The sequence below is a fragment of the Meleagris gallopavo genome, chromosome 12 (assembly GCF_000146605.3).
Source record: "Meleagris gallopavo isolate NT-WF06-2002-E0010 breed Aviagen turkey brand Nicholas breeding stock chromosome 12, Turkey_5.1, whole genome shotgun sequence".
Classification (NCBI taxonomy): domain Eukaryota; kingdom Metazoa; phylum Chordata; class Aves; order Galliformes; family Phasianidae; genus Meleagris; species Meleagris gallopavo.
The window spans coordinates 6,286,248-6,310,211 of NC_015022.2; the positions used below are offsets into that span (position 1 = coordinate 6,286,248).

The window sequence follows — 23,964 nt, forward strand, 5'->3', positions numbered from 1 at the left end:
AAAGAAAAAAAAATGCGAGTATTTCTTCCTTTCCCTTCTCCCTCTCCCCACAGGCACAAAAAAACTGGACAGATTTCTTTTTTAACCAAATGCTCAATGTGTGCCTCATTCTGTGATGCAGTCTTGCAGCTATCTGCTCCTTGGTCTTTATTTTGGAAAAAACAAAAATACTCCAAACGATGCAAAGCTTTTGCAATTGTAATTAAAAAAGGAAATTAATGCTGGCCCATTAATAGTTCACAACTGAAATTTAATTTAAACGACCTCTGGATGTTCTTATAGCCATTGGAGTGTTTTTCCAAATTAATTTCAATGTTTTGCAATAGAAAATTGGTTTTCAGTATTTAAATGATTGTCAAAATCATAAAGCAGTTTATGGTAGTACAATATGACTGGAAAGGCAATTATTAGATTTTGCAATAATGTCATATAAACTATGAGAACAGTAACAGTTTTGACATTGTCTCTCACTGTTGCTTATGGTATAGCAAAAAAAAAAAAAGACTGGAAGGAAACGAAAAGACTGAAGTCATCAATTGCAGCAATTTAAAATGATCACAACAGTTGCAAAAAACAGCGAAGTCTAGTAAGTGTCTAAGTGCCAAATTGTGTGATTCTGGGAGCCTATCGCAATTAGTATTGTTCTGTGACTTCACATTCTTTTGAAAACGCAAGTAGGAAAGTAAATAAGCAACTGTGTACAAAATGAGCAAGATTTAAAGACTTCAGTTAGATCAGGAAGAGAGTGAAATTCTTTGAAAAATGAGTGAAAAACATGGCTTTTTTCTTGCAAAAAATATCAGTTCTCCAGTATCTTAGGTTGAGGTTTTGAATTTTTTTTCCACTGGATTTGCAGCTTCCATTTGTTTACTTTATGTTGCTAATAATTAGGGAAACCTTTCTCAATATTTCCCAAGCTGACACTCTAGCTTAGCTTGGAATGGCCTTCTAAGGCAGATGTTGCTTAGCAACTATGACTCTTGATCAGTTGGTGTCCTGCTATCACCACTACAAGAAAATCCCCGCTACTATTGATTCCCAACAGAAACTATCTTTCACATACTGATCAATGAAACATACTGTTAATTTGTGCAATCTACACTTAACTTTGTAGGGGGTGATCCAAACATGACAGTATCTTCTTTTGGGCTCTAAGGATTGACACAGACATTCCCTAGTCTGTACTTGATGAACAAACAGGTTGCCAGCCCAAGCTGTGTAAACAACGTATGATTTTTTCCTGCAAATTCTTGAAGTCCCCAAGTAGATAAATTTATTAATACAAATGTTAGAAACAGCACTTACTATTCAATATCCCAAAATAAGAAGCAATTTGCTCTTAGCATTTAGCATGATCTGAAATTCTACCTGTGCTAGCTGATTTAGATTGCAAAGAGGAAGCATCTTTATTTATTTTTCTTAGCTGGAGATCAGTAACTACTCAAAATAGATCTTCATCATTAATGCTAACGTTACTTTAAAAGTTGCATTCCATGAATATATTTGAATTTTAACCTGCTATTTTCTTTTTGCTTAAATATTCCTGTCAGTAAATCATTTGGTGGAAATGAGGGCAAATGTATAAGGATACCAAATACCACAACAACAACAAGTTTAAAATGAGTATTTGTCAAAAAATTGTTGCAGTATGTGCTTTAATCTTAGTACTGTGTTAATAGCTCACTAAACAATGCTAAGTCACTGGACTTGAGGGGAAGAATATCTAACATGTAGGTTAATATACTGTCTATTTTTGGAACTTTATTCAGGTACTAAATAGGATTTTAACATCAAAATAAAAGCTGTATTCTACCTATTTCATATGTAATGTCACTGTTTGTCCTCTTTTGTGTTTTTGGGGGTTTTTTTTGCCTTTATCATCGGTAGAATATAGCAATAACTTTATAGCAATAAGTAGGCTATCCAAATAAGAAGTAAAACATGATAAAGGCTTCAGATCAGTATCTGTAAGTTTTGTTATGCCATAATATTCACTTTTTTGTCTTCCCTCATAATCTCATTACTTCTTCAAGCTGAACTTTACAATCAAGTTATTCAACTTGACACGTGACACCACACCTTTTTGTTAACACCTGCATGTTTTCAGTGTTTATTATGTCCTTTGTACACTTGTTTTCCTGTAAGTCAGTGTTTCTCAAGCTTTCTGAAAGCACAGTCCCTCGGGGCTATATTTTTTCATAGGGCTCTGTAGGAACTGACGTACGTCGTTTTTCTGGCTTAGGCAGTGAGAACCAGCTGGAATTACCGGCTGTCTTTTCTAACGAAGCAGCCGAGCTGGTATTGAGTAGTAGTAACTCTATGGCTTCTGCAACAGCCAACTGCCAGCTCTTCTGCTCCTCCTCGCTGGGAGCTGAGCTGCATGCAGTGAGCAGGATGAGCTCCCTGCCCAGCATGCTTGTCTGCAGAGGTGAGCAGAGCTGCTACAATTGACACAGAACCGAGCCATGTTTGCCTGACATACAGTTTTGTGATAGTAATCTGAACACTTTAGCAACTTTCAAGCGGTTGTGACTTTCAGTTTGAGAAACACTACCCTAAATTACCCCACAGAGTCTTAATGTAAATGCATAAACTTTACAGGAATTTACAATCTGTAATGCTATCGTATCTAATGCAGAGAATTCATAAGCAATACAGTGAATTTTATTTCACAAAAAGGCATACGTACTGTACACTTTTCTAAATCCAAAATGTTCCTCATTTCTACATTGATTTAGAAACAAGTTACAGAACAGTGGTGAATATTTGAAATATTAGGACATTAACTGGCTGCTTCTATATATGTAACTGTACTGTCTTGCCTGCTCCTTTTCTGGAGATGTGTTTTTGTATTGGACATTTGGGCCAATGGGAGGCTTCAAGCTACAATGTATTTTCCCAGTTTAAATATATTTAACATATGACAAACCCCAGACAAGGCTTTTTAAAATGTATAAAGAACTGCAGTGTTAGGTGGTTTATTTGCAAACTGTTTTCAATGTTGTCCATTTTTATGGCACCTTTAACAATATTCTTGTTTCCAAAGTACAAAAAAGGTTAAAAAATACTCTAGCCATAACTGAATGTCAAGCAATAAAAACAAATGACTTTTTGTGCATAGATTTAAAAGAAATACAAGTTTTAGACATCTGCATGTAAATGCAATCTCTTGTTTACTGCTTTCTTAAACTTGAGCAACTGATTCCTTATTTTACTACTAATTTAAGGACTTGTAATGGCCTGTAAACATTTTATCTTGCTCTATTCTTTCAACTCTTAACTTCGTCTCTGCTTTGGAGTCATAATATTTAATGTTGTTCTGCTCACCTCTATACAGTTAACTTTTTGCTTTCATTCTGTATAGATAAAGTTATACTATAAACAGCCTACACAGTGCAAATATTTATCTGTTTATCAAATACCACATTATGCTGTATAATATCTGTTTTACTATATAATCTATTTTAGACATAGCTGTTTAGAACTAGAGTGTGCTATTTTTGTGTTTTTCTGATGTGTGGTGCTAGATAAGTTACTTTTGTGAACAAAAGCAAACAAAAACCCCTTTTATTCCTAGACAATACCACCTTTGGGTCTTGTTAATTTCACTGAGTATAACTATATATAAATATATATATATTTGTGTATATATATATATACACCTACATATGCCCAACAAGTACCTGTATCAGCGTACAAGATTTGGGACATGGTTCTCTCTTTAAACGCATAGTGTCATTATATAAATTATTCTATAGTATATTTAATAAGGAGAAAATTACTTCACCGGTACAGATACTTGATATCAAATGTAGAATTTTTTTCTACATTATTAACATTAATAAAAACGTTCTGTCCAGTTTGTTATCTTTTCGGTTACTAAAGCAGTCTGCCTGTGTTGTATCAGAAAAAACAAAAGCATCAAATCTACAAGAATAAAGTATTTACAATATGCTGTCTGTCTGAAAGGGAGGTAGTTATTTGGCCGTTCGGAGAGTACTATCTGGTTGTGGCATCTGATATTTATTGGTGATGTTCTGATGGGTGCCTTCCTCCCTCTTCACTTTAAATAGGATCTGCACACACTCGAACTGTGGATGGCACTAGGCCATGCCTACACGCTTAACTCCAGTTACTGTAAATAGGAATTTTCTGTAAATCTTCCATGACAGATTGATGGCTAAATTCAGTCCTTGGGTATGCTTTATAAATCACGCATACATATCTGAGGTCAGCCACTAGCAACTGAAGTTAACTAAGAAGTGGAATTTGCAACATTCTGTCAGGTCTGGGGGTTTTGTTTTTATTTTTCATGTATACCTTAATTTACATAGTCACGTACCCTTAAAATTATTCCTGTCCCCTGTTCCTTTCATTCTAGATACTGTTTTTGTGTTAATTCTTAAAAACTGATGGATATCAAATATCTAACTAAGGAGGTAATTAACCTTTTAAATATTTATTAGAATTTTTCTGTAATATTACTGAATTTATAAGATCTTTAGCAAAGATTTTTGAGCAATTTATTAAATACAATTGTTTCTGTTTACTGCACTTTTTGATAATAGAAGGTAGTGAATTTTAAAGCCATGATTCTTGGCTTCCATGCACTGCTTTTATACCCTCAATTCAAGGAATATATATATATAAATAATTTTTTTTAAACAGCAAACATACTGTTGTCCTAAAAATAAAATACAAACTTTACTGCACCGTGGGTATATTTTCATAAGTGGAATGTTTAATTGCAAACACTATCAGGATAATGATAAAAACCTCTTGAAGCTACAATCTTATTTAAATATAAGCCATGACAATTTTATTTTCCCTTGTTGATTTAAGTCACCTTTTGATATTTTAAAAAAGAAAAGGAGTCGCACTTAAATTTGTATTTACTAACTTATACATAATGCTAGGAACAAGTTCTTCCTATTATTTTAATTTTAATAGTTTGATACCTTTATGCAAAATCATTTGGTTAACATATTTTCCCTGTTGACTAAATGTTCAACGTAACAAAACCAGAATAAATACTGATTTCAAATACATGTCAGTTTGAGGATTAAGCACATAAACTTCAAAAACCTCGTTGAGTGATATGCTCAGATTTCTGTAAATACACACACCTTTAAATGAAATTATACTGTACATGTAAATGTATGCTGTCTGTTATGTGTACAGTATGTATAAATTCCTTTTCTAGCCACCATAAAATGTAAGCCATCAAGAGGAATACTAAAGTGGTATTGTACTAAACCTTTGCTAATGATCTTTACCCAGTCACTTAACTTTTCACTTTCATGGACCTTTCCAACTCACTCTTATGATAGCCTGCTTATATTCCAGTTTGTTATTTTACTCAGTCCCGATAAAAAAAGTATTTTGATTCATTTTGTAAATATGACTGTAAAAATAAGAGATTTAATGTTGTCTTTTAAATACTCCAATTTTCATTCTAATATGAATGTTGTTATATTGTACTTAGAAACTGTACCTTTAATATTACATTACCTTTATTAAGTGCATTGAACACATCGATTTTAGATGTGCTTTATGTACTGTTATCCTGTAATAAAACTTCAGCTTCTAATGGAAAAATCTGTCTTGCTTTTTTTTTTTTTAATTTTATTGTCAGTAGCACCTTTTTGTTCTTCCGAATCTTGACGTGTATTAGGTTCAGTCTTTAAGGAATCCACCCTTACAAAATGAGCCATGATTCTTGGCACATATATCACTTTTTTGTTAAGTAAATAAAGTAATGTTTGACAGCAGGGAAATGAGAAGATTCCCAAACACTTTCTAAGTTCCCCTTTTGGCCAAGAAGAGTGTAAACATCCTCAGAATTACATTGGATCAATCCAGTTTCCTTCTCTTTGAAAATGTCATCTTGTTCAACATCAGAGTACACTGTGTCAAGCGCACCACAGAAGAAATTTGTCTTAGAATCTTCCCAGTGAATTTGGAGATGGTGCTCTGGTCTAGATTTGAGAGGATTCAGTTAAAGTTTTACTGTAATTTAGGCATCAAAATTCAGAGTTGCAAGCCTCCTCTGGTGTGCTAACCACCTAAATGTCAGCAGTACCTTTGGTTTCTATCTCAAGATTTTATACATGTAAAGTTCTACTTAGACTTCTACCCAAAAACACTTCATCTTGACAGAGCTTTAACAGCTCAGCATTAATTTGCCTGCCCACAATCCAGAATTAGGTGTTAGCTTTCTGCTTTGAAGCACTAAATCTGGAAGAAGCCATCACCTACTGATCAAGTCAAAAAAGTTACGGAAGCCATAGCTTTCCTAGAACTGTAAGTGCCATTTGTTCTACAGCAGCTTCACGACATAAGCACTAAGACAGTGAAAGTCCAGGTTTAATTTTCTCACCCTCGAGAACTGATTCCTCCTCCCCAGTTTCTCAATTCACAGGAGAGGTCCTAACCTTCACTAAGTTCAACAACAACTGTTCATAATAAAAGAGAGGAATGAGAGACAAATCAGGGACTCCCTTGCTTGCCAATAAGGAAAGCAGAACTAGAGGTTAAAATATGGTGTTTTTGATCCCCAAAGTATGTCACAAAATCACAGTATGGGTTTGACTGGTAGGGATCTCTGCAGGTCAGATCATCTGGAGATCCAACCCCTGCTCAAACAGGGCCATCCCAAGCAGCTTTCTCAGAACCAGGTCCAGGTTCATACTACATATTGGGCTACAGCTTGATACATCCTCACTAGATAAAGAGGAGGGGAAGGTTCTGATTTTCCTGACTTCTGAATATCTCCAAGGAGGAGACTCTATAACCTCTTCGGATAACCTGTATCAGTGCTAGGTCACCCCCACAGCAAGAAATTGTTTCCTGATGTTAATGCTTACATCATAGAAGTACAAAAATCACATGTAGGAAGTAGATAACTTCAATTGAAAAATTGACAGAATTTAGGAAGATGGTAGACTAAAGTTGGATTTATGACACATTCACAAGCTGGATAAGTCTTCTAATTCTGCTATGTAAACTTCACCATACCTCAGCTCTGAAGATTATTCCTTCTAAGGCTAACTCCATGACTGGGCTCTGGGTGACTCCAATGGGAGATAAAAACCTTTCTGCCTCTGTCTGAGATACACAAACCAAAAAAAAAAAAAGGAACAAGAATTAAAATTTTTTTTAGCTTGCAGTGACCTTGCAAACTAGGTAGAGACTCTCTAGTTGGTGGTTTTGGACACAGAATCATAAAACCACAGAATGTCCTGAATTCAAAGGACCACGTAGTTCCTACCACCTGTCGTGTAGGGACACTTCCCACTAGATCTGCCCAAAGCCCCACCCAGCCTGGCCTTGAACACCTCCAAGGAAGGGGCATTCAGCTCCTCTGGGCAGCCTGTGCCACAACCTCATAGCTCTCTTTCTTATATCTCATCTACATCTACTCTATTCAGTTTAAAGCCATTATGGCTTGTCCTTTCACTACACTCTTTGACAAAGCGTCCCTCCACAACTTGCCTGGTGGTTCTTTTAGGTCCTGGAAGACTGTAAGGTCTGCTTGGAACCTTCTCTTGGCTGAACAACCCCAACTCTCTCAGCCTCACTCTTCACCAGAAAGGTGCTCCAGCCCAATGAGTATCCTTATGGCTTTCCTCTCAACTTAATCCAACAGCTCCACGTGCTTGTGCTGGGGGCCCAGATCTAAATAAAGTAGTCTAGGTAACCCTGAATTTCAGTATCTCCACATATTAGCATGCAGTGCCCAGTTTTAGTTACAGGACTAGATGCAGTGAATGCTTCAATGCCTTCATTCTGCAATACCCCAGACCCTCATTTCTCCATCTGTTGAGCTGAAAAGGGGATCACCTTTTCTTATAATGCCACGTTTCCATTACCTGAATCTACAGATAGAGAATGTATAAATTCCACATTTTACCACACTGGAAAGCCTTATCATCAGAAAAAAAGGAAAAAAAAGGAAAAAAAGTTGATTTTTTTGTGGCTCTGCCCTAAATGGTAACTATCGGGAAGCAAGCCAAGGGAACTGAAAGCCCACGGGGAAAAAAGAGAGAAGTTGGGAAGTGCAGCTACTCTGAGACAAACCTCACACACAGCCCCAACCCCTGAGGGCTCAACCGCTCTGTGGAGCCCAGACGGGCTCAACACACCCAGGGCGGGAGCAGGCGCCGCGAGGCGCATGACACCTGGTCAGGACCACACCTTAGCTAAAGCGTGAGAGTCGGTGCTGAAAGGCCTTAGACAGACTTCATCACCCCTGGGTAAAGGCAAACACGACCGCACGCCTCGATCCTTCCTACACAGCTTCGCCGCCATGCTGCAGCCCGCCACAAGATGGCCACCCGCAGCGCCTCCAGCATGCGCTCGAGCCGTGCAGCCATTAGCTGGCTCACAGCATCGGTTCCACATGTCGCCACGCTGATTGGTCAACACCGTGAGGGCCGGCCCGTCCGGCAGCGAGACGATGAAGCGGCAGGTCCTTTCCCTGCGAGGCGCTCTAAGATGGCGGCCGAAGGACAGTGGTTGAGTTGGTGAGTACAGTCTCGCTCTCTCCCTGTAATCGAGCAGAGGTGCATCTGAGGAGCGGAGGGCGGAAAAATACCCCACAGGTCTCAGTGCCGCCGCGCTGCGGCGAGGCGCGCATGCGCGGGGACAGGAGCGAGCGGGGAGGGTCTGGGTCCTCGTGTCCGCTCCGCCCCGCCGCTGGGTTGGAGGTGGGGGGTGCGCGGCGCCATTTTGTGCCGCTCTCAGGGGGGAGTAGGAGTCGCGGCTTCGCTGAGGGAGGTGGCTGGCTTCGTTGTTTAGTGCTGGAGTGAGGAGAGTTAAACGCATCCCGTGTGGGTTTGGGGAGGGTAGCGCTCGTTTCGTTCTCGAAAAGAATAAACTTTTTTTTTTTTAAAGCCTAGATGAAGTGATTTTGAGTTCATTTGTAAAGGCGACGGAAATAAATCGAAATAAATCTTTCTTAGTGCCCTTCAAGGTAGCTTAGTTGACTCTGTAGGAAGGGCTGCTTCCCGTGGAAAAAGGGCCGTTCAGGGGCTGTGTGGGAAGCAATCTCCGTGTCGTGAAGTAGCCGGAGTTGTGTGTTCTGCCCGAAGTTGCAGTCGCTGAGTGTGGGCAGGTGCCCTCTGAGAGCTGAGGGCTCAAACCGCTTCTGCCACGGACCTTACACCGAGTTAATCCTCTGGTGCTGTGGGACCAGGGTTTATCTTAGTGTTGAAAGCCAGCGGGGTGTTAGGTGTGGTGTAAATACCTTCTGTGAGAAGAAATGTGAAAGCGCTGTATAGGCTCTGGTTTTTAATTTATTTTATAATTAATGCTGTTCTTTGTTTCTCGGGATCAGATTTTTGTCTTTAAATTTGTTATATATCACAGTGTTCTTTTATTAACAGGAATGTTTCACCCAAAAATGGCAAAGAAGTGTTTTTCTCACGTGAAACGTATGAAAAATATTCACTGGCTCCGAGCCTCTTGGAACTGTGGAATTTATCAAACAGGTATATTCTGTTGTGATTGGTGCTGTTTGTCAGCACTCTTTTGGTAAATACATGCAGTTATTGTCTGTGAGACAGCTGCGTGTTGCCCTGAGAGGAATCCTTGCCTTGCAGCAGCTGCTCTGTGCCTTACCTGTGAGGTGCCTCAGAAGCAGAGAGAGCTTTGGTTGGGACCTGTGGTCTTTTCTCTCTTTTGAGAGATGGAGCTTTTCTTTGCAGGGTTTTGGTTTGTTCTGGGGAGGGAGGGTTGTGTTGTTGAGTTTTTCGTGGCTTTTTGGTTGCTTTTTTTTTTGATTGGTTTTGCAGACCAAAAAGGTATGAAGCACAGTCCTCACAAAGATTCTGTAACCCGTGAACCAAAGCCCAATCTCATGTGTTTATCTCCTGCTGTTGGTCTCCTGTGATCTCACTTTGTAGCTGGCTGATGATACTGCACACAGAAATCCTTTTTACTTGTATTTTTTGGAAGTAGCCAACACTGTTTACATAGAATCAGTAGCTGCCCTGGAGTTGCACTTAGCTTCTTGATTACTCAAGGAATTGTATGGAGTGTTAGGCGAGCAATAGGAGCTGAAATGCTGTGCACGCAAATCATTTTGGCATAAATGGTACTGCCTGCACACTTCTGATGCCTTTTATTTTAAATTGAAGAAATAGAATCAACATTTGTTTGGCATAATGAAAAGTCCAGGACTCACACTGCAAGATTTCAACAGCTGGAATATTATATGATATTCAGGTTTTGTATTTTTTTTTTTTTAAATCTCCTTTCAGCTGTTAAGGGTTTCTGGAGTAGGTATGACTATACTTGGGAGTTCAGTTACTTATGTTCAGTTCTGTTGGATAGAAGTGAGCTTATAGCCAGAAAGAGGTTGCAACAATAACATAAGGATATCAGTGGGTTGGGTTGAGTGGCCATCACAAAGAGGAAGAGGAATGTAACCTGTTGGCGCAAATGTGGACAAGAGCTGGATAAAACGTCAATTTGTATATTGAGATTGTGATAAGTATTTACTAACATATATGTTCACTCACCATAGAAGCTGTGAAGGCAGGTTGCTGATAAAATGAAGGAGGAAAATTTAGGTCGTCAGCTCAAATAAAGTATAATGCTGTAAATGTGGACGGAAAAGCTCTGTCAGATTATTTTTGTTTGCACCCTGACGAAGACTGTGACAGCACTGCATACTGAAATGATCTTGATGTGCTGCCATTTCATTCGGTACTGAATACAGCCAATTTAAGCTGCTAGAATTTCTTGACATTCTAACATTGGCGTATCTGAGTCAGCATCTTGTTGCTGCTGCAGCTTAATTAAATTTGCCAGTTTGTGCCACAGGGATGGACATATTCTCATATTCAGAGAGACAGCTGTGAAGTATTATTAAGAACTGTAAATGTGATACTGTTGGGTTTGAATAACACTTGAGATGTTTTCTCCTGCTGAAATTGTATTTTTAAAATACGTTTTTTCCAGGATCAACAGTTAATGTTCATTTTGTTAACCTTTAATATTTTATTTCTTAAAAACACTTCAAATAGATTAGGATAGAGATGGCTTTCACTTACTGGAGTCATTATAAGAACCAGCTTTTTGATGTTACTCCTTTGTTTTTTGTTAGGGCCGTTAGTATTTCTTACTTTACCCCAATGTCATTTCTAGCCACTGATTTCCATCAGTGTTCAGAAATGAAAATGAAACTTGTGTACCCTATTCTTGGGAAAAATTTTCACTGAAACCTGGGATTCCTGTCATTAAAATGCAGTGCTTTTCTTCTTTTGCATTAAAAGAAAAGCTTTTTGTATTTAGTTTTTCTCCTTTATTATCATAACTTTTACTCATAAGATAGACCTTCCTAAGTGCAAATTGTTTCTGAATACCAACTATCAGCTAATGAGGAAATGTTGAAACTATACATTTTCACTGTTAATGCGTTTTCCAGAGCACTCCATCAGTTTTGAATGTACTTTTTTGTCTCAACATCCATTATATAAATGAATATGTGCATTTATTTTTGTTTTTAATTGAAATCAGTAGGAAAGCTGCTGTTGGTTCTAAAAGTAAGTTTGACTCACATGAAGTTTCGGAACACGAAAATTCTTGAGGTGTAAGCTGTATATTGGAGTGGTAGAGTGCATTTTGCTGAATTTGAAATTCACAGTTGTGTGACTGCCTTTGTCATACAGTTCTAGCAAATACTGTTTTCTAGGTAAAAGTGTGTAAGTTCTTTCACTTGTTACTTTTCTTTCAGATTGGCGAAGAAAGATGTGGAGGTATTGGCAGATTCTTCAGAAAACAAACAGACTGCTAACACACAGGCTACAAATGCAGTTGAGGTGGTGACTAAAACCGCAACTGATGATCATCCTTTTCCAGAACCTAGACTTCCCTATCCATTTACCTCTTGTCTGACTGAGAAGGAGCAGAAAACATATTTGTATCTGATGACTAAGTTCTCAAAAACACCAAATCATTTTCCTCTCAATGCAGCAAGCCAAAGAGAGTTACTGACATATCTGGTAAGTGGTAAACCTGTGTATATACACATACGAATATCACAGAGGAGAGTTGTACAACTTTTTTAGCTTTGAAGACCGAACAAAAATGTAGCAGAAATATTTTCAAATTCTATTTGTCAGAACCTCCTTTTAACCTGATATAATGAATAGCAATAAAGGTATTCAGGATAGCATTTTTAATATAAATGTAAAAACCTTTGATTATTTTATTGAAAGCTACTGGTGCCTTTTTTTCCCTTTTTTTTCCGCTTCTTGAAAGGAGCGTACTAACAAGCTGACATTAAGTATAAATGTTTGATGGCTTTTAAAAAAAACAAACAAACGTTTTTTAATGAGAAGAAGGATTGGACTTGCCTTAGTGTAATTTTTAGCATTTCATAATGGCATGTCGCAGCTTTTTATAATGTGGTGAGATAAATATATTTTGATGCAATTTTTGTCAACACCCTGTATTCAGAACTTTCTTCATTAGCATGTGAGAAAACCTACATGTTGACCTTAGATGCTTGCTACATTCAGACTTATTGGAGTAGAAATGCTCAAGTCCACACTTACTGGTCAGTCAGCAGTGTGTAAATACTTTGTTTCACGTACATTTTATTTTATCTGAATCCTGTATATGGTAAATGTTTTTGAACTGTACTATTTGGTGTGCAGTGCATCATTATTAATGCCAGTTCCTTTGTTTTGCACTGTATCACTGGGAGTGTCTTTTCTAGGTAGATCAACACTTGCTGCATTGCTGTTACTTACAATGTAATGCTTATTAAGTCAGAGCTCAGATACCTTTGTCATTCTATCATGTAAATTTGTTCCAACAGTGTTCTCTAATTCTGTTTTATTTAAGCCACCCATGCATGTGGGAAATAAGCTTGCTTTGTATTTAGAGGACGCAGACCTAATGTTGCAAAGTTTCTTTTTTACTTAAGTGAAACTAAATGCATGGGAAGACTTGCCAGATTGATCAGCAAGTGGAAGCCGTGCCCTTCCTCATACCATCACCTGTGCTACATCTCTGGAGATTTTGCTGTTTACATACCTAGCCTAGGATTCCATTGTGTCTTAAAAATGAGTTTGTTTCTTTTTTCTCCTCCCAGAAAATGAAAGAAGTAGTAAACACTGAAGTTGCAGAATTTATGAAATTTGCCCAAAATGCTGCAAAAAGCTGCAGTCAAGACTATGATTGTATCTCTAAAGATGCTCTGCTTTATACTGAGGTAATTACTGATGCTGTGTTTAATTCTGCTTTTAAACAATGATATTGAAATTGTGATTAAGTTGCATAAACACTCCTCGTGGGATGCAATTTCCCGGAGCTGCTGATTTGGAGTGAGACTTGAAAGGTTGCTGTTCCACTGATGCTCTCCAGCACAGCCTGGTCCACAGTTTGGGTAGTTACATAGGATACAAGTATGGTTGTTGAATACAATACAGTATGAAGATAGTCAACATTAAAGTGCATGAGATCTTTATATTTGTGAAGGAAGAAATTACACTGTGTGTGTGTGTGTGTGTGTGTGTGTGTTTGTATTAACAGGTTGATGCTAAATGTATGCTACTGGGGCATATATTGAGCAAAAGTTGAAGTGTGTTGCAAAGTCACTTTAATCAGAGGTTAATCAGGCTGTAATCATAGCTGTCTGGAAGTTCATGCTGTGTTAAATCACCAGTTTGATGATTGTGCAATTGAACACAAATGTAATTTATCTTTCTTTCTTTGTTTAATGCATTTTGGGTAAGAAATTCCAGAATACAGGTTTGATCAGCTTTCACATTACTGGGTTGACTTGCTGTTGATTTTTTTTATTTTTTTTTTTTAATGCAGTGTGATGCCTTACTTAAAGTGTTGTAGTTAAATACTTTCTACTAAAACTCCTGTCTCTTCTAGTAAGTGCCATAACACTTCCTACAACAGATTAAAACGGAAATGCTTTCTGACAGGAAAACAAGTTGGAATAGATATATAATCCTTCTATGTCTTTACCTTTATAACTTTTTCCCAGGCTGGTATAAAATTAGGTAGTGAGTAACACAAAGAAGTAGTTTTTCTTATAAAAACAAGGAAAAATTAAACAACGGCAACAAAAAAAACCCTGGAAACAAAATAATGACCTTTTCTAGCACAATTCAGAGTACTGAATTTAGTGGGAGTTTGTTTATTTGTTTGCTTTTTGTTTTTAGTTTTTTTGGAGTTTTTTAAACTGATTTAAGCCTACATGCATATATTGCCAGTCTTGCCTGTGGAGAATTCAGAATGTGTTTCAGTTCTGATACCACTGATTGTAAGATTGTTATGGGGTTATACTGGTTGAACAAGTATGTGATCTGCTAAGTCTTTCTGTATTCTCTACAGGAAGTATATGCTAATGTAACTATTGCCGTTGCAGAAAATAAAGTTATTCAAGTTCTTATGAAATATACAAATGCTTTTGTTTTGTTTTGTTTGTTTCTGTTAGGAATTATTCAGGGCTTGTATTGGACATGTGAAAAAGTATCCTGAGTTTTACACGTTACATGAAATAATGAGCATCATGGGAGGAAAATTTAACACGCAATTGACCTTCAAGCTGGAAAAAAATCTTCTTGCAATGGTAATATCCTATGTGCTCTTACTCTTCTGGTGTAATTCTCAAGTTGGTAGAACTATACACAGATCATGTTATGCAAAGATTTAATTTTTATAAGTATTATTTAGTTCTTGGGTTAGAGGGTTATAATTCATAGTGAAAATGTTTCAGTAACATTAATGGAATTATTCTGGCAGAGAGGTTGTCAATTATTGTGTGTTCCCTAAAAATATGACGCTAATAGTTCTTTTTTTTCCTGACATAACGCTAACTTGCACATCCATAAGTCCTTAATAACTTTCATCACAGAAGGTGGAATGTTGGGTCATCATGATTTCATTTAAGATTGTTTCCTGGTCCTGCTTGATTTTCTTCAAGGGTACAGCAAGATATGCTAAGACAGCATTCCCTACCATGCCTGTTCAGCTCTGCACAGATTATAAAACCGTTACATCTATTATAACTCCAGAAAAAAGGCTTCTCTTATGCACAACGTAAGTAGCATTTTTATTGTCATTTTTATGGCACATATTAGAGAAAAGAACCATTTCATTTCTGTGGCAGCATTATTTCATCATTTTTGTCTTAATCTTAAGCATCTTGTAGCATAGTGATACATTCTGTATCATTATTTGTGTAGTATTTAATGTCATACTGCCTTCTTCCAAAATTGGTTTATCACATTGTTACGCTTTTGCATCATGGTCGAGAAATATTTTAGGCTCTTCAGTTTTTGGAGAAGTGAGTTAGGTGTCCTTTATCTAACTATCTCTTTTGCTAAACAATATAAATTGCATTCCTGAGTTGAGCAATTTTTAAGATTCCATTCTACCTCACTGTTCAATACCCGGTGTTGCTGTTTGTGTTGAGAAATGGATTTGTTTTGTTCATTCTGCAGAACTTGTTTTTTGACTATTTATTTCAGATAGTTTGCTGTGCACTTATTTGAGGAGTTTGTTCATATATCAGAAGCCAACCTGTCAACAGATACTATGACTGCAAAGAAGTTTGTTGGTTAAGAAAGCAGTAGAGGTGACTCAGGAGAATAATGTTCCACAAAAGGTGTTAGGTCTGTAAAATATGAGATCTGCTCTGAAAGTAGTGCCTCCTATTTTATTATGTTGGCCCACAATGTCAAAGGTGGATATTGGTGGTATGGCAGTAAAGGCTGAACCTTCCTGCCAATATTCTGTTACATTTTGTTGCTGTGTGACAAATGGCAGCACAGGGGCAGTCTGACAGGATGGCATCTGCATGGAAGTGCATGTTAAGCAAAGATGTAGAATTGAATTCCTCCCTGGGGAAAAAAATGGCACCCACTGACATTCATTGACAATTGCTGAATGTTTATAGAGACCAACCAGTGGATGTGAGCACAGTGAGGCAGCAGATGTTTCTGCCGTGGCAACAGCAACATGAAAGATGAGCTACGTTCCAGACAGCCATGCCTGGAGTATGACATGCAGGCTCTTCTCTGTGGCTGGCAAAAATGCATAGCTAGCGGTGGTCACTATGTTGAAAAAGAGCATTTTGTAACAGAGTATCTGTTCTGTCATATAGTGTTATTGTGCTGTTTATCTGTGTAATTTTCATGGAAATAAATAGGGGGCATTACTTTCAGAGCAATGTATGTATTATTTCTCATGTTGTCTCAGTGAACAAAGAAAAGGCACTGCTAGATTTTCTTACTTATCTTTCGTGGCCCTTAATGCTCCCGAACATTCAGTATCTCCATGGTTCTTACTGTTCTTCTCCCACCTAGTGAATATGCCCAACCTTCTTTTTTCCTGGAAACTCATAATTTTTTTTATACTTCCGTTGTTTCAATTCTGAATTTGTTTGCTTCATGTTTTTATATTTGCTTTGACATTCTTTAGAGGCAATCTGTATTGAAACAACTGTGCAGTTTTAGTCATACTTTAATGTTAGGCTGCTCCATGGTGCTATTACTTAACTTGTAAGAGCATCTGTGATACGTGTGAGTGAATGTGTTGCTTTTTTCTTTTGCACTCCCATATGTTACTGCCCCTTTGTTCTTGTTTGACCTAGTAATTCAATTTATTAGGAATTAATAGAAAGGTAGAAGGCAAGATATGTTTTCTTGTGCTACAAGTAGAGGGAGGTGTAGGATTCAGCTAAAACTGTAAGGCTGTTTACTTTGATTTTGAAACCTGGCACAGTGGTGGTATAGTTGGGTATCTGCAGCTGTGGAGCTAATTCATGTTTGTTGGTTTGTTTACAGATTTAAATTACCTGTCTTACATGAAAACCTTTAAAAATGTACTTTCTTTTGTTTAGGATATTAGCTCAGATTCAAATGCAGAAAAGCTTGCTTTGAAATACTCCCCTCAAGTTGTTCTAAGTAATCAGTCGTTATTTACGTTGCTGAATAATCATGGATTAAACTACAAGGAACAGTGGGAAATCCCAGTTTGTGTTAAAATGATCCCTGATGCAGGTATAGTATATTTTTGCTATAAAAACTACATTTTTGTCCAGGAAGTTCTTGATATTTTTTCATAATCCCTTTTCATCTTATAGAAGGACAAAAAAAATTAGTAAATCAAGCAGGATCAACTGAGAAAAAGAAGATAGTCTAGATTTGTTCACACAGTAAAATAATTTAACTTTGATTTGATTTAAAAGGGAAAAAAAACAAAACTGACGTTAGTTAAAATCATAGTTGTAATTACAAATTAGGATTCTTAGCATTTCTTAAGAAGTTGACCTGTAGAATGCAGGAATGAGTTTCTTAAGTACTTCAATAGTTTTTAATTTAAATAATCAAACAAAATAATAAAATCTGACATTATAAAGGACAGAAATCTGAAATAAATGATTTTTATTGGATAATGAGTCCAAGGCCTTTGTTTTTTCGAGAACTGTGTTTATTTTAATTTCAGATATAACAGAAATGATGTTTAAAAATCCACTGGTATAGTGTTCCTTCTGCTCTCAAGGAGGAAAGCTAATAGCAAGGTCATTTCATAGTTCTCTGCACCTTGTCCTACCTTTTGTCCTACCTTGTTACTGAGAATAGCAACAGCCTCTAGAGATACTGCCATTAACACTGAGTTTGGAGATGCTCAGTTATTTTCCACTTGGAAAAAAGCAAAGTCAGTTAAATGTCCTTTTTGCTTTCTAAAACAGGAAACTCCTTGGGAAGAAAATAACTGCATGTGACTTCTGAAATTAAAAGAACCAATTTCCATCATTGTTTAATGAATGTTCAAGGAGTATGGCCTTTTTCCTAATTAGAAGAAAAATTGTTTTCAGTAAATTGATTAACTCATCTGAGTACTATCCCATCAGTAATTTGCATGTAGATTTCCCTTCTCATTGTCCATTCTTTTTTTAACTAGTTGAATTACAGTGGAAGCTGTCTTGTAATGTCAGTGTTGTGTGCATCACACACACATCTGTATGGCAAACTTTTGGATAGTAGCTGACAAATATCTGCAAGTCTTAGAAATTCTGATCTTTCTCTACATCAAATTGAAGTACTTTGTGTAGTGTTGTGCTTGGCTCCTTTCATGTTAGCTTTATGATTTTTAGACTTAATTTTTTTATTCAAAGTTAACAGTCAAGGAGTCACTTGAAGTACGTTAGCAGTACAGTGTTACAGTTAGTTACTAGTAAAGATTTTCTCCTGTCAATCCTTGGCTCCCACCACTTTAACCCACCTATTGCATTAATAAGTACCCTAACTTAGTTACTGATCAGAAAAAAATATAAACTTCAGCCATCACTTTTGGGCAATGAATCTTTAAAAGAAAATAACAGTCCCCAAGTCAGGTTCGCTGTGGTTAATATATGCAGGACAGAGGAAGAAAAAAATCTTTTTGGAAAATAAGATACATTTTATTTTCATAATGCTATGTGAGAAATGTTGAATCCTTAGTTCTTTAGGAATTCCTTATGTAGTATGACATTTAAAATATGATCAGCTGTTAATGTGTCATGCATTGGTGCTTCGGGATCATAATTCAGACTAGCTGGACTTCTCTGTTGATAGTGAATGAGAGCATGGTTTTTCATCTGTTTGCAAATGTGGAATGGTTTGTAATATATTTGGAAGCTGAAAGATCTATGACGTAAATTCTAAAGTGATATTTTTTTCTTTCATTTAATATGCATTTCCTTTCTTGAGCAGACAACAAAGCAGCTAAAGTGGTTTTCGTTGACTCACCTCTTCTGAAAAAGGAAATAACAGTAAGAGAGAGGAACCAAGTATTCCATGAAATTCCAGCGGACTTCCTAGCAACTAAAAAGTCTTACGCTGCAGTTTCCGATGTTTTGATGGACAAACCAGATGAGGACAGTCTGTTTCAATGGGATGTATGTAGCTTCACTTATTTCTTGGAGGGGGGGAAAAAACAAAAAAAATACTGTGTTTTAAATTACTTGTGTGATAATGAAGGAAAATTTAGGTGTCCCGCTGATTGGTATTTGTTTGTTTGTTTTTAAACTACTGAGCTTCAGGCACTGTCTGTGAGGATGTCTGTCCAGTTCCTCTAAGTGCTTCTATTATATCTTCAACTCAGCTTTAATGTTTATTTTTTCATTAAAATATGTTTTAACTGGTTTATTTAGGCATGACAAGTTTTATGGACTTTGTTTTGAAAGACCTTTTAATACCTACAGTCTAAGAACATTTCACATGAAACACAGGGATTTGTTTCATTAGCTGCCCCTCTCACTCAACAGTGAAAATTTGGATCCTAAAACAGTTTTCAGGTTTCCACTTTGTCTCATTCGTGGTTAATGCATTCTATTTCTTGGCTTGTTTGATTGTACAATATTTATTTATTTTTCTCCCTATATTAAGATGCCTTCTGACACCTACCAGTGCAGGAAGATTCCACTTACAGATGATGCAGGGATGGATTTTGATGATGATTTTACAGAACTGGAAACTTTTGGGGCAGCCGTCAAACTTTCAAGGACTTCTAAAACAGAAAACACTTGTTCAGTTAGTAACACTGATAAGGTTTTGTCATGTGACTTACAAACAGAAAAAAAACTGACATCTACCATAAACAGTGAAGCTCAAGAGAGAAAAGCTCCTCTTTCTGAGCAAGGATTTTCAGCGTATTCCAGAATGCAGCTTCCATCATGTGGCAATGTGTGCTTCAGCCCTGGAGGAAATTGGGCTCATAAAAACTTTCATTCTGTGGAGATGGAGTTGAAAACACAGGATGTCATGACCAAAAAAGTATCAGACAATGAAACAAATACTTCATATCCTGCTGTAAGTTGCAAAAAAGACTCTTGTGCTGCACAGAAAAATGAGATATATGCTCCTTTATGCAGTAGTGACACCGACGAAGATCGTTTAATAATTGATACAGAACATAAAAATACTGAGTGCAAAAAAACTGTTCCAAATGCTGTTTCTCAGACCTTGGTCCAGACTTCCAAGTCACCTTCCCCCACCCCAAATCCATCAACAAGCATGGCTGATTGCTCAGAAATTGTGCATCAGGGGAAAAACGTCTCCAGAAAGGCTCCAAGAAGGTTGTCCAAAGAATTTGATCCTGTTGGACAGATTTTGAAAATGCAAACGGAGCTCCTCAAGTCACCTACCCAAAAAGCTCATGAGCAGCCAGCAGTGAGCTGTGACCATGCTAATGCTGCGCAAACTCATGTGCCTCAATCTTCAAAGCCACCAGTGATCTCCCACACAGCACCTGTGCTGGGCCCTGCCTCAAGTTCTCATGGTTCATCTAGGAATACCTGGACGTGTCTTTTTCAGGGGGTGCCAAGGAGTGAGTAGTAGTGTTTGTTGTCTGTGGAGAGAAACTTAAAAATTTCAGTTCAGCTGAAACGCATTTTAATTCCCTTGCCTGAAGAAAATCTAGTAGTAACTCTATTCTTCTGTTACATTTATTGAGATGTGACTTCTTTTTTCCTAAAAAATACTGTGTGTTTGACAGGTACTACGCTGCGCAAATAAGAGAGAATGTGTGGAGCTGCTTGTCCATAGAGGCGAATAAGAAATATTAATTTAAATTATAGAAACAACAAGGCATCTGAGAAAGGACAAGTTGTTTGGTATTGAGATTAGTTACTTTTCCATAGAAGTTTCAGTGTTTGAGCAGTCTGGTCTGTGAGAAGGTCTACAAAAATCGTTTCTTCTCAGTTGAAAGTGGAATTACTTTACTTTTTCTGTAGATCAAATTATGTAATTAAAATTTTGAAGAAAAGTTGGTATTGACTTGTCCAAATTTTAAGAATCCCCCCTCAGTTTCTGTTTCTCAGCTCTTACAAAATCTGTTCCAGAGGGCTGGTGAGAACTCACTACAAGACAATTCTCCAAGTTTTCCAGTGTTGAGCTGGAAATTGAGCCCACGTTAGACCCAGACCTCTACCAAGAACTTGAAGGTTTCAAGTTTGAGGGCTTTTTACTTGCCTGAGTAGCTTCTGAGCTCTGTAAAACTGAAACTAGGAACCCTTGCTTCAGGTGAATTGACAGGAAAGCAGGCAGTTGGATCAGCATGGATACACTTTTCAAATATTTAATTCCAATGAATCAGTGCTTTTTGGTGGGAGAACATGTTTTATTGGTGTTTTCTGATTAGCTGTATGCTTGATGACATAGGAATTAATTATTTAACTGTTTCCATTGCAGACAGATTAACACAGGTAATATTTTTATGAGCTGAAATTGTTGTTAGGTATGTTTCCTTTGTGTCAACCAGATTTTAATTATTGGTCAAAGACATGTCTCTTTCCCCTCCTCCCATCTAAAGGACTAAGCAGCATGATACTTTTCCAACTTGTTATCTTTCCACAAAGCCACACCATGGAATTCAAGTGTTGTTTATTTTTAATTGGAGTGGTAAAACCAATATTGCTAAGAAACTGAAATGTGGTATTGTGAACAAATAGAAAACCGAGTTCAACAGATTGGAAGTGATATTGCAAGCTGATAAGTGGCTTTACATGTCTTTTTGGCAGAAGGCTGGAACTAAGTTAATTATTTTACAAGCAGAAAATTATTTTTTGTCACTTGAATGTTAGTACTTCACACAGTATTTGTTCATTCAAAGGTGCATCTAAATAATAAATATAATGGTGAATGTATTTATTAGTAGCACTACAGCAATATTTCTTTGTGGTTGTAGTTTTGATACGTATTTCCACAGGTCTGCAGTGCAAAAGCAGAATTGGATAAAAAAATCAGAGTTTATCTTTTGTATTTTTGGTGTTTCATTAAAATGTCTGTGACGGGCACAGATATGGGTGTCCATCAACTTCAAAGCTGCATCTTAAGATCTGAAGAAGTTTCTTTTGAATACAGAAGTTAATGTAATTGAAATTGAAACAAACTCAGTTTGGAATGGAGCCTTATGCCACCAGCCAAACCTGAGGCTTGAGCTGTTTCTGTAACTAATAAATGGATAACAACTCTCATTCAAAGTAATTTTTTGGTCTCTTTGTGCTGAGTGAAAGTAACTTTTAAAAGAAAAAAATCACCTTTCTACTCCATCTGCACAAAAAACGTTCTGTATAAGAAATTCAACAGCAGGATAAAATATGGGAATAATTAATAATATATTCTTTAAAAGCCATTGTAGGCATTGTCTGGAATTATTTTTTTTTAAAAAACAAGCACCTTAACAAGTGACTTACTGTACGTAATGAGCAAGCTTTTTACCTCAAACTATTATCAAACAAAATGGCTTTTAAAAAATCAACTACTATGAGAGAGGGCAAAAAAAGCTTGATTAGCCTCAAAGTGAAAAATGCCCAAGTTTGTCATTTTGGGTTTTATTTTCTGTAGGAAAGCTGCCAGATGAACTTCAGATGCTTGTGGAAGACCCTGGAGAGTATAAAGCACCTCAGGATGGCAACCTCGTGTATAAGCTGTTCAGTTTGGATGACCTGTTGTTACTTGTGCGTTGCAGTGTGCAAAAAGTGAGATCATTGCCACGTTTCAATAAAAAGAAGAAAGCTCAAAAGGTACAGAATTGGCTCTTTTTTTTTTTTTAACCTACTTGATTAGGACAGATTCTAAATGTGATTCTGCATTTGCTACTACAACTACACTTCAATAATATGTTTGAATAATTCTATTCACGTAAAATAATGCCTCTTTGAACTGTTATTAAAAGATAATGGAGAAACTTTTTTTTCCAAACACTTCAAGATTGTTTGGAATCATAAGAGCATGCTGTTTGAAAAGACTCTGGAATACATCTTAGCAAATTGTTTATCTTAAGGGCTAAAATGCTTTAAGTGCAAGTGAAATCCAATATTCAGTATTATAACAGGAGAAGGAAAGCTTATTCTGGAATCCTCAGTAATTCACTGTTTTGTCAAAAGTCCTCTAATCGTTTGACAAACTTGAATCTGGTATAGTCTTCCCCAAAATACCAGAATTATGATAGACAGGTCAACAGCTTGTAAGGTGTTTATACTTTATTGAAATAGAAATAGATCTTAGTAGCTTATACTTGTGAAAATTATACGCTTACAGTCTTGCTTGGAAGAACTATCTTGGCTTTGCTTGATGTGAATAAAAGGCAGAATTCCAGCGGGCAAATCGGTGTCATAATTGCGTATCTTTTTTTTAGATTCCTGCAGAGGGCAGTAGAGCATAAGAGTGGGAATGTCAAAATAAGTTTCATGGTTAATGGCTTAGTATCAGTTTATTTTTTGTAAAAACTTGCCTAAAGTTTTCCTGTTTTATTTTTATCTCTCTGTTTTGCCTTTCTTTACACAGTGTCTCCATAGTCTTAAGCTTGTTGTGTGGGTTTCATAGGGCACAAGCTGTTACCTCTTTGTTGCTACAGTTGTAGTGGAAGATAATGATGATTATAAGTGTCAAAATGTAGCTCGATTGCAACAATCATTTTTGCCCAGCATGCTGATTTTGCCTGTGTTTGCTTTGATAGCTTATTCCAGTATTCCTATTGCCTAAACTGGAATACCAAGCCTATTATGGTGTTGAAGCTCTTACAGAAAGTGAAGTTTGTCAACTGTGGACAGAGAGTATGCTTCATTCTGAATGCTTATTTTATACTGGTAAGTTGATGTGTTGATTTGTGCTTGCTTGTATGAAATGTGGATGTCTAAACCTTCATGAAATAACAGAAGAGAAAGGTGTTTATGACAGGTATATTCTATACATCCTTATTTGATTTTCTAACTTTGGTTTTCACTTTTATCTTAAGTAAGTTCTTTTTCTAAAATTTCTCTTGGGTGCAATATGGGGACATTTCAACTTTGGTTTTCACTGGATAACATCCAGTAACCTTTGTTTGCAAGAACTGCATCTGTTACTTTTCAAAGAAAAATTTATAACCCAAACTTAGTTCTCAGAGATTAGCAATCTTCATGACTTCAATTCTTTGATTTATTTTTTTTCATGAGTAAATGCAGCA

The 23,964-nt window shown here is 36.8% G+C and overlaps 1 protein-coding gene across 1 annotated transcript; it reads left to right on the top strand.

The window, feature by feature from the left end:
* The first annotated feature begins 8,102 nt into the window (after positions 1 to 8,102).
* Positions 8,103 to 23,637, top strand: ICE2 (interactor of little elongation complex ELL subunit 2). The gene is given in 12 exon segments (XM_019619426.2): positions 8,103 to 8,525; positions 9,387 to 9,491; positions 11,741 to 12,008; positions 13,106 to 13,225; positions 14,465 to 14,599; positions 14,954 to 15,047; positions 15,050 to 15,069; positions 16,874 to 17,033; positions 18,729 to 18,913; positions 19,404 to 20,343; positions 22,362 to 22,540; positions 23,476 to 23,637. Coding segments are annotated over 12 exon segments (2,550 nt in total). The 5' UTR covers positions 8,103 to 8,328; the 3' UTR covers positions 23,623 to 23,637.
* Positions 23,638 to 23,964: the final 327 nt, after the last annotated feature.